The sequence below is a fragment of the Magnolia sinica genome, chromosome 7 (genome assembly GCF_029962835.1).
Source record: "Magnolia sinica isolate HGM2019 chromosome 7, MsV1, whole genome shotgun sequence".
NCBI classification, from domain to species: Eukaryota; Viridiplantae; Streptophyta; class Magnoliopsida; order Magnoliales; family Magnoliaceae; genus Magnolia; species Magnolia sinica.
Window position 1 is genome coordinate 1,180,835 of NC_080579.1, and position 12,120 is coordinate 1,192,954.

General features: G+C 41.7%; 1 protein-coding gene across 1 annotated transcript; it reads right to left on the minus strand.

Moving 5' to 3' along the window:
- Positions 1–11,247: 11,247 nt before the first annotated feature.
- On the minus strand, positions 11,248–11,640 carry LOC131250781 (mitochondrial pyruvate carrier 4-like). Its single transcript, XM_058251088.1, has one exon. The coding sequence runs from the start codon at positions 11,581–11,583 to the stop codon at positions 11,257–11,259; it is 327 nt and encodes a 108-aa protein (XP_058107071.1). The 5' UTR covers positions 11,584–11,640; the 3' UTR covers positions 11,248–11,256.
- Positions 11,641–12,120: the final 480 nt, after the last annotated feature.

Consider the following 12,120-nt stretch of genomic DNA (forward strand, 5'->3'; position numbering starts at 1 on the left):
ACCATCCAAGGGCTGTACAAAGTAATGTTGACAGTTAAGCTTTGACGCAGGGATGAACGTGATGAGGATAACTACGAATCCATAGAGCTTCTCTGGACTCCTCACAGAGACTTCTCGAATCACAAGGAAAGAAAGCAGAAAATAGAAATAAATTCTAATAAATTCGAAATTGATTAATTGATGACTAAAAATGAGTTCACAACCCTTTAAATAGGGGTACCAAGCAATGGAAAAGAAATCAGAATCAAACTACAACTAAAACTCCTAGAATCTGCAACTTACTATAAATAGTAAACTTACTATTTATAGACGGTCGTGATGTCTACTAGTGCGCAAGGTTTTCGGCCAAAAATAGTAAGTGTCCTATTTGGCTTCACCAAACCGTTCCCCTAATTATTCTAAGCTCTTTTCATGATGGACGCAACTCCTAAAGCCCGATGGATGAAGAGTTATAATCAAACTAATACTTACTATTTATAGTAAAAACAAAATTAAAGCAGGGAAACGACCGTCGATCCAGGGGATTTTCGGAATTTCGGGCTACGCAACCCGGCATAGGAGGGTTGGTTGGCTAAAGTAGCTCGTTCTACCCTAAAATCATATATTTTATGTCAGGTAACTCATTCCGGATTGTGAGATACGCCCGATCTAAGGTCCAACAGTCCGGATCACTTTTGTCATCGACTGGGCCTTTTTTGATCCATCTTGGCCATGAAACTGTCCGTGACCCGCTCTACATCAATCCCCTCCACTTCAAAAGAACTCGTTCTCGAGTTCTCATCCTGCGCTGGTTCATGATACTCGGTCAGGTCCGCGACGTTGAAAGTCCATGAGATCGCCATGTCATCTGGAAGATCAACAACATAAGTATTGTCATTGATCTTTCGAATGATTGGAACAGGTCCAATCTTCTTATTTTTCAAGTTGCTGTACGTCCCGGTTAGAAATCTCTCTTTGTGCAGATGGACCATAACGCGGTCGCCCACCTCGAACACTTTTTGTCGCCGGTGCTTGTCCGCTTGTTCCTTATACTTCTCGTTCGAGGCATGTAGCTTGGTCTGCACTTCTGCATGGATGCCCATGATCTTGTCTGCCATATGTTCTGCTGCAATGCTCGTGCCTGGGTGCTTTGGCAGAGGGACCAAGTCAAGCGTATGGCGAGGCACTCGTCCATAGATAATCAGGAACGGTGATTTCCCTGTCGAGCGGTTTACCGTATTGTTGAATGCAAACTCTGGTTGAGACAAGGCCAAATCCCACTATTTCAGCTTTTCTCCTGAAATACAATGAAGGAGGTTTCCCAACGTGCGATTCACAACTTCAGTCTGCCCATCAGTTTGTGGGTGGTAAGCACTACTGAATTGAAGTCGTGTATCGAATCGAGTCCATAAAGTCCGCCAAAAGTGGCTAATGAACTTCGTGTCACGATCAGAAGTAATGGTCTTGGGGATCCCGTGTAGTCGTACGACCTCCCTGAAGAATAGATTCGCCACGTGTGTTGCATTGAGGGTCTTCTTGCATGAGATAAAGTGTGTCATCTTAGAGAAACAATCTACCACCACGAACACCAAATCCATATCGTGTTGTATTCGTGGGAGACCAATCACGAAGTCCATTGATCAATCCTCTCAAGGACCGTCAGGCACAGGTAACGGGATGTAGAGACCCGAATTCTGAGATAGCCCCTTGGAGGTCTGACAAACATGACAATGTTGTACGGCTTTTCCCACATCACGTACTAATTGTGCATAGTAATACCGCTCTTCCACAAGAGCTCGAGTCTTGTCTCACCCAAGGTGTCTACCGAGGCCACCTCTATGTAGCTCCTGAATAATCTGTTCCCTCAGAGAACTTTGGGGGATGCACAATCGATTCCCTTTGAAGAGAAAATTATCCTACATATGAAGGTCACTGGGGTGACCTTCTTGGCACTTCACCTAAGAATATTTGAAGTCCTCATCCTCGGCATAAGCTCCTTGAGACAGTCGAAGCTGACCACCTTGTTGCACATCATAACAAGTAGTGATACACGACGACTAAGTACATCAACTACATTGTTCTGCTACCCTGACTTGTGCTTCAGAACGAATGTGAATTTCTATAAAAACCCAACCCATCTAGCATGTACACGATTCACGTTAGTCTGACTATTAATAAACTTTAATGCTTGATGGTCAGTGCACAGAACAAACTCTCTTTGAATCAAATAATGCCGCCAATGTCGCAGCACCTGAACAAATGTATACAACTCAAGCTCATAAGTCGACCACTTCTTTCAGGCTTCGCTGAGCTTCTCGTTGTAGAAGGCTACCGGCCTGCCTTTTTGTAATAATACTCCTTCAATTCCGACGTATGAAACGTTACACTCAACCTCAAACAATTTGTCGAAATTAGAAAGTACCAAGACCAGTGTTGTAGATAAATGATGCTTGATCTCATGAAAGCTCTTGTCATCTTTATCGGTCCACTGGAACGGTCCCTTTTTCATGCAATCTGTTATAGGCGCAATTATGGTGCTAAAATCTCTCACAAATCGACAATAGAAGGTTGCTAACCCGTGAAAACTCCTTACTTCATGAATATTTGTCAGGATCAGCCATTCCCTAATAGCTCGCACCTTTTCATCGTCCACACGAATGCCTGTGGACGTTACAACAAATCTTAGAAACAACAGGCTGTCAGTTAAAAAACTACACTTCTTCAAGTTGAGGTACAACTTGTTAATTTGTAGGACCTCCAGTACCTGCCTGAGATGTTTCCTGTACTCCGCCTCATCTTGGCTATATATCAATATGTCATCAAAATATACTACCACAATTCGGCTAATGAACGGTTTTAGAATTTGATTCATTAGACGCATAAAAGTACTTGGTACGTTCGATAGGCCGAAGGGCATGACCAGCTACTCATACAACCCTTCCTTGGTCTTGAATACCGTTTTCCACTCATCGCTGGGTCGGATACGAATTTAATAGTACCCGCTCCTTAGATCTAGTTTAAAGAACACCTTGGCCCTTTTTAGCACATCGAGCATGTCGTCCAACCGTGGTATTGGAAATCGATACTTAATGGTAATTTTGTTGATTACTCGACTGTCGACACACATGCACCAGCTTCCATCTTTTTTTGGCGTTCATAATGTTGGTATGACACATGGGCTCATGCTTTTTCTTAAGAGACTTTTACGGATCAATTCCTCCACTTGCCCCTGAAGTATCTCACACTACTTCGGACTCATCCGATAATGAGGGTGGTTGGGCAGGCTAGCCTCAGGGACGAGGTCTATATGATGTTGGATGTCCTTCATAGGGGGCAATCCATCAGGTAGATCCTCAAGCCAGACTTCTTTGAATTCGTTTAGCAATAGTCTTAAACTTAGAGGGATGTTAGAGGGTTCATCTTCCTCGCCCTTCACCACTACGGTGTATACCTCACCAGTTTCTTTGGATTCCTCCATGAAATCTCGAATGATCAAGAGGGAACTCCCCTCCACTTTAGAAGCTTTAGGGTGGTTCTCTAGTGCCATAGGGGCAAGGATTATTTTTTGACTATCCTTAACGAATATATAGACATTATCTCGTCCCTGATGGGTCGCATCACGGTCCGACTTCCAAGGTCGACTGAGTAGAATATGACAAGCTTCCATGTCGACCACGTCACAAAGTATTTGATCCTTATAATTTTTGCCAATTGAAAATGAGATAGTACATTGTTTAGTTACCTTGGTCTTATTCACATTTTTTATCCAGCCAATTGAGTACGGGGAAGGATACTTCATCGTTGGTAGCTGCAACTTGTCCACCATCACTCTTGAGACGATGTTCTCACTACTACGACTGTCTATGAACACATCACAGACCTTTCCATTGACAGTGCACCGAGTATGAAATATATTGTGTCGTTGTAGATGTAATTCCTTTCGTGGGGCATACAGTAATCGCCTCACAACTAGAAATTCGCCACGATCCTCGCCTATCACTTCATTGTCACCTGCTATTTCTTCAGTGGTTTGTTCATGTTCATCAAAGCCATAGTCTTCTTCTGCGACCTTATCTTCAGTGCTTCCTTCGTTTATAGTCAAGTGTGTTGCGGGATGTGGAGGAAAAGTGTTTGACAAGTGGCCTGGTTGGCCACAGCGGTAACAATTATTCGATCTTAGCCGAGCATAAGGATTTGGAATCCTACTCGGACCCACTGTTGTAGGTGCTACATGTTGAGGTCTGAAGGAGCCGCTCCCCGTATCACGGTTTGCGGTTGTAGGAAGTTGAGGACGTTCTCCTACTGGGTCTTTTCCTCATGCCAGTACTGGATCCTGTGTGGGACTCGTCATGGGGGGTCGAGTTGAAGGATATGGATGAGCAGGAGCTCTTGCAAGTTGTGTTTCTGCCCTACCCACCAATTGAACTACTTCATCCATGGTCCCGACTAGGTACATCTGAACTCGGTCTTGAATTGTTGGTCGCAACCCACCTATAAATCATGTCAACTTCTGTGACTTAGATTCTGACAAATCGTTTTGTGTAGCCAACTATTGGAATTCTTCAGTGTAATCTGTGATGGTTCGATTTCCTTGTCGGCAATTTTGATATTGCTGGAGTAATATCTACTCATAATCATTGGGGAGAAATCATGAGCAAAGAAGACGTCTCATCCATGGCCATGATGAGATGGGTGCCTTGTTCTGGTGGGCTCGTGAGAGTTGTAATTGTTCCCACCATGCAGAAGCACTAGATTTTAATTTAAACGTTACCAATTTTACCCTTTTATGATCTGACACGTTCATATAATCAAAATATCTCTCTACTTCGGCTAGCCAATCGAGAAAATCTTCTATACATAATAAAGCGTTTAAACTAGGAAGCTCAGCCTTACCTCGATAGTCTCTTTCAGCACGATCTATATGATCACCTCCATGGATTGGTCATCGAGCAAAACCCTCATTAAGGTCCTCGTCACTAGAACTTGAATCATCTGGTGTAACCCTACGGTTTTCTACTAGTAATGCTCTACGAAAATCGGGATTGTGTCGTACAGCAACCATGGGTGGTGGAGCCACTATGGGTGGTGGAGCAACCATAGGTGGTGGGGCACTGCCTAGGGCTCGGGGTGGAAGTAGAGCATCCGCAAGAGAATCGGGAGTTGCCTGCAGCTCTTGCATGGTCAACTGACTCTCCCGGTGGAAAACTTCCATTCTTTCTGAAAGATAACGAATCCCTAAATCACCGTTCACGGGATTTTGATTCATACCTTCATTGTTTGTCATCGGCCCGAGGGGAATCTTTGCTTTGATACTAATTGACGCAGGGATGAACGTGATGAGGATAACTACTCCGAATCCACAGAACTTCTTATGACTCCTCACAGAGACTTCTCGAATCCACGAGGAAAGAAAGTAGAAAATAGAAATAAATTCTAATAAATTTGAAATTGATTAATTGATAACTAAAAACGAGTTCACAACCCTTTAAATAGTGGTACCAAGCAATGGGAAAGAAATTAGAATCAAACTACAACTAAAACTCTTAGAATCCGCGACTTACTATAAATAGTAAACTTACTATTTATAGACGGTCGTGATGTCTACTAGTGCGCAAGGTTTTCGGCCAAAAATAGTAAGTGTCCCATTTGGCTTCACCAAACCGTTCCCCTAATTATTCTAAGCTCTTTTCACATTGGACGCAACTCATATAATCAAACTAAAACTTACTATTTATAGTAAAAATGAAATTAAAGCAGGGAAACGACCGTCGATTTAGGGGTTTTTCGCAATTCCAGGCTGCGCAACCCGGCGTAGCGGGGTTAGTTGGCTAAAGTAGCTCGTTCTACCCCAAAATCATATATTTTACGTCAGGTAACTCATTCCGGATTGCGAGATACGCCCGATCTAAGGTCCGACGGTTTGGATCACTTTTGTTGTCGACCGGGCCTTTTCTGATCCATGTTGGCCATGAAACTGTCCGCGACCTGCTCTACATCAAGCTCCTATGTAGTAAACCATGGAACAAAAAAACAGCATTGCATTCTTCATAGAATAATGTTAGCATATACAATCCCTAATTCTTTTTCCCCAAAACATTCACAACGGAAGGTTACAGATAACAAGTAAACATGGGCAGTTTCAGTTTTCAAATTTTTCTCACCCCAAGTCATCAGTGACGACATTTAACTACAGAAACCAACTAATTTTCTAAAATGATGCAACACTGCTTTCTTCCACTAGCATTAACTTTCTTTTAATGGCTTTTTTTTTTTCCCCATCTTCAGCCCAAGGCAATTTTTTACGGTGGTTCACTCCTGCTTCCTTTGGTGTTGTCAACCTGAGATTTGGATTTAGTTCCTCATGCCCTAAAATGAACTGAAAAACGGATGGACGGCCTGGATAAAACGAGTACATCATGGGCCACATAGCTTTTCTAATACTGATCACCTGGGGCATTGGAGGGGTCACTACCGAAGTCGAGTCCCGTTTGGACAGACGCGGATTTTATCCACACCATCCATCCATTTTTATTTTCTCATGTCATTTTAGGTTATGATACAATAAATTAAGCAGATCCAACACTCAAGTGGACCACACAGTGAGAATTAAAGTCTTACAATTGAAAACTTCTTAGGCTCATGACCTAAAATCTTATAGAAAAATGGATTAACGGTGTAGATAAAATCTATAAATTACGGTGGCCCCTCAGAGCCTCGGTACCCAAACCGTGTCCCATTTGGACAAGGTTAATTGTTTGGATGTGATGGGTAGTAGTCCATGGTCCATGATTGATGAGCGGTGATAAATGGTTGGGATTAAAGTATCAAGTATCCATCAGTGATAGAAAATGAAGTAGGGTAGGGCCCACGATTTGGACGTTTTCCTGGTGCATGAATACACACTCTTATGCTCTCACTCTGCTGGAACATTGAACTTCTCCTTTTCCACTTGATGGTCACCATCATCAAGTGAATGCATAGCCGGTTGATAAGGACCATCAATCGGGTGGGTCTCGGGAATGGAAACGGATTGGCTACACCCCTTGCCACCAGCCAATGGCCGATGGTCGGTGCTCTGTGGGCCCCACTATGTTGTATTTGTTTCATCCATGCCGTCCTTCTATGTTTCTAGATCATTTAATGGCATGAATCCAAAAATGAGGTATATCCCAATCTCTAGTGGACCAAATTACAGGAAACCGTGTTGAATGAGCGTTTATGGATCAAGTTTATTTTTTTCCCCTTCATCTGGGTCTTTATGACCTAATCAATAGATTGGATGTCAAATAAACACTACAGTGGGCCTTAGGAGGATTTTAATGGTGGATATTCAATCACTATTGTTTTCCTGTGGTGTGGTCCACCTGAGATATATATCCCTATAATTTTTGGGATAAAACCCTAAAATGATATGGATGAACGACATGGATGAAACACATACATCATGGTGGGGCCCACAGAACACTGATCATCAGCCACCGGACTGGTGGCAGGGGGAGTAATCAATCCGTTTCCCTCGGGAATACCCACAAACTACAATGCTAATGGACGCTAAAGCTGGGCATATCTGACCCGATCTAGTGGATCCGACCTGATCAGACCCGATCTGACCCATTTCGAACCGAACCGACGGCCTGGATTGATGCGGATTGGGTAGAGCCATTTAGATCCGACATTTTTTCAGATCGAGATCGGGTCCTGGTCAATCCAAACCGATCTGATCCAAAAACCCGATCTGAATGGATCCGGACCGATCCGATCCGCCCCGATACGGAGTGATTTTTATCAATAACTCTACTTTTTCCTATGGTATGGTCCACTTGAACTTTGGATATGCATCGATTTTGGGTTCAACCACTGAAATGATCTGGAAAAATGAATGGATGGCATGGATAAACCACATGCATTCACGGTGGGCCCCAACAAAGTTTACATAGAATAATATAAAGAGGATTTGTTGTTATACCATACACAGCTATATAGCTACTATAGGATAGCTATTATAGGCTGTAGCTGTAGGATAGTTGCGGTACGCTGTAGCTATAAGTACATGTCGTGCGAAGACGAGCGTTGACGCTCCCTCAAGCTTCGAGTTGTACAAACAGTTCAAAGGAGATCAAAGTTATATGGGCCCCACAGTGATGTATTTATTATATCTACATCGTTAATATGTTTTTAGAGATCATTATAGAGTATTATCCAAAAAGATGAATCATATCCAAAGATCATCTGAACTACAACACAAATAGCGACAGAGATTGATTTTCACCGTTAAACAATTTGTAGGGCCCACCATAATGTTTATTTTCCATCCAATTTGTTAATAAGGTCATAAAGACCTGAATTAAGAGGCAAAATAAATTTCAAATTGATCCAAAACTTCCGTGACACTGTGACCCCAAAAATGCTTTCAATGGTAGACGTTCAATCCGCACTTCTTCTTTTTTCAGTGTGGTCCACTTGATAGTTAGATCTATCTTATTTTTCATCTCAAGCCTTAAAACGAGCTCACCAAATGGATGGACGGTTTGGATATAACATATGCCCCATGATCAGACCCCCTAAAATGAGCTCGCCAAATGCTAATGTAAATGCAGCAATGAGGCACTTTCGTGCACAGCACGTGACGCGTTATGGTTACATGCCGTGCATGGCATCTCAACGCAGTTGTAGCGCCTCGAGCTCTATGTTGTACGAATGGCTCAAATGAGATTAACATTACATGGGCCCTACAATGATGTATTTATTATATCCATACCGTTTATCCATTTTTCGTGATCATTTTAAAGCATTTGGAAAAAAAATTAATCATATCTAAAGCTCAAATGGACCACACTGAAAATAGCAACGAGGATAATGATTTTCACCGTTAATAAAGTCGATCCGAATCGTATCTAACCCGATCCGAATTGGTTTCCCTAACCGAGTCGGACTCGGGTCAGGCCAACCATGTGTTGGATCGGTTCGAGTCCTATGTTCCGGACTCGGTCTCGGATCGGATCAAGTTCAGGTCAGCCCAGCTAGATTTCGGACTGAATCGAGTTGGACCCAATCCGATCCGACTAGGTCCGATGCTCAGCTCTAACAGACAAGGATTGCATCTACCCCCTCCCGAAAGGTAATCCGTCCGGGCAGGGGCTCTATGGGGCCCACTATGATGTAAGTGTTTTATCCACGATGTTAGTCACTTTTCTCATATCATTTTAAGATATAAACCTAAAAATGAAGGAGGTCCATAGCTCCAGTGGACTACACCAAAGGAAGGTGCATTGATAATGACACCCACCGTTGAAACCTTTCTAGGAGGCACCGTTATGCTTTTTTTACCATACAACCTATTGACTTTGATGAAGTGAAAACATAAATATCAGCTTGATTCGAAACTTCTCCGGCTCCTAAGAAGTTTTTAATGGTGAATATTCAATCCCTACTTTGTGGTACACTTAAGCCCCGGACCTACCTCATGCTTTGGCTCATACCTTAAAATGATCTGAGAAAAATGATGAAAAGCGTGGATAAAACACTTACATCACAGTGGGCCCCACAGAGCCCTGCCCAGCCGGATTACCCTCCGGGCGGGGGTAGGACACAATCCGCATCCAAAGCTAACACGATTCGTGGCATGTTGGGTGTATCTGATCTCATATAAACATTTAAAAAACAATTAGGTCTATGAGCAACGTATCTCTTTTTATTGGTGAACGAGTCATGGGTGTTCTTAGAATATTAACCCCTTTGGATTAGATTATTGTGTGTTGAATTAACAAATATTACTTCTCCATGCGTTTGGAAGAGACTGAAATAGCACGTTACTTACCCCTCCAACTCCAAAAACCTAATTAAAATAGAAAGGATTGTGTCCCATTCAATTTTTTATTTTTTATTTTTTATTCTTTTATATATTAGGTCTGACCGTGATGTATGTATCTGATCTACACTGTCCATCTATTTTATATATCTGATCTACACCGTCCATTCATTTTACTAGCTCAATTAATGGTATAAGCCTCAAAAAAAAAAAAAAAAAAAAAAACCAATTCTAAGCTCCACTTGACCACACCGCTAAAAACAAGGTAATTAATAATATTCACCATTGAAAGCTAAAACAAGGTTTCCTGATCATTTGGATTAGGGCTGTCAACCGGCCGGACCTGGGGTGGGTCTCCGCCCAGATTTTGAACTGTTTTGACACTTGTTGAATGGTTGAAAGACACTATAGTTTTCCCCCTCTTACACAGCCCTTTGTTTTCTAAGTGGTAGATGTAATGGATAGGATTTTCTGAAAGAAGGGGTGCTTTAAAACAGTAAGCAATCCATGATGGTCTAACAAATAGATGGCTCAGATTGTTGACTAGACTTATTTCTCTGCTAACAATCTGGACCGCACATATTTTATAATGTACTGATTGGATGCCACGAAAGTTTGGGTTACAGTTGATTTTTGCTACATATATAGATTAGTTCAGGTAATAGAGGTAATAGATGGCATTTGGCCCAATCAAATTCTCAAAATGGCATGTGGTCCAATTAAATTCTGCTACATAATTGGGTTACCAAGCAATTTACTTCATCAGGTATGCCTCAATAAGATGAAGGGCCCTCTCTTTCTTTTGGATGGTGATTGCCCCTGACGTGTAGTTGGAAACTAGGTGGGGCCCATTGTGATGTTTGTGAGAAGTCCACCCATCCATCCATTTTTCCACCTCATATTAGAATATGATACAAAAAATGAGGCCAATTCAAAACTTAAGTTGGTTACACCACAAGAAACAATAGTTACAGTTACGTAGAAAAGGGTGTGAGGAGATAATGAGGAAGATTATTAATAAGAAAAAACATGAATTTTTTTTTTATATAATAATTTGTAATGTGTATGATTTCTCAATTATATAGCTAATACAGAAAATTAAAAATCTAATTTAAAATTATCCAAAATAGTAAATTCTAACCTTAATAAAAGTCTCAATTCAACTATATATATAATGCAACTTTTTTTCTTTTTTTCTTTTTGAGTTTCCCAGCAAGTCAGCTCGAAATCGTGCCAAGTCAAGTTGACTCGGACGAGTTTCGAGTCGAGTCGGAGGGTCTTGGAACCGTGCTTTATACAAGAGGCAATTGTAAACATAGGGATACTTTAAAAAATCCATTATATGCAAATGCATCATTCTGACACCAATACAAATCTGATCGATTTAGGCCATGAAATCAAAGATGAAACACGTATATACTCACCAGAATCCAAGATGATGGAAATCTTCTGGTGATCTATTTTCGTCATCACTCTTTTGCGACGGCCTCTTGAGCGTCAGGAAAGTAATCCTGCCGAATTTTACGCGTAAGCTGATAAATGCCAGTCCCTGCCATTGCAGCATTTACACTGAAAAGGTTCCAGTTCTTCGGAGTAATGACTGTGCTGTAGCGCGACCAGATAACTCCACTGCATGCAACAGTTATTTGGTGAGGATAGGAGATCTTTTCAGGTGGCTTTGAGGAGTCTGCGATATTGGCTATGATGATACCCCATTTAAATGTAGGAGCCCAAAAGTGAATGGTTTTCGGTCCGGCGGGATGGTTCCAGAGCGCTTGAATCTTGGAGGCAGCCATGGAAAGACTCTCTCTCTCTCTCTCTCTCTCTCTCTCTCTCTCTCTCTCTCTCTCTCTCTCTCTCTCTCTCTCTCTCTCTCTCTCTCTCTCTCTCTCTCTCTCTCTCTCTCTCTCTCTCTCTCTGCATCTATATAATACAACTAAAACTGAAAAGTCTTAAATTGACTTTATTGGAGGATTCCCGGTATGACTACAATCCATCTATAAAAAGACAAAAATTTTAAACTATAAAAATAAGGAATACCAAAAAATTGAAATTATTAAAAATAATAAAATTTTCTTAAAATCTCATTTTTAAACTAGAAGCGTGCATTTTCTCGCGAAACAAATGAACACTAGATGGCCCGCTACATGTTAGGTTGTGCATCCTATAATAGTGACAGAATAAGAAGTTATGACCGATTTATGGTTCACACTTCAAATGAAGATTTTTCCCATTTATTCCTATCCGAACTGAATTTCTTCGAACTAGATGCTCCTAGGCTTGATTACGTCATGCCTTACTTAGGATGGGGCCTGGATTGGGCTACTTTCGGG

What these genes read in the sequence shown, in the direction of transcription:
- LOC131250781 (XM_058251088.1), bottom strand. Translation starts at nt 11,583, where the DNA reads ATGGCTGCCTCCAAGATTCAAGCGCTCTGGAACCATCCCGCCGGACCG.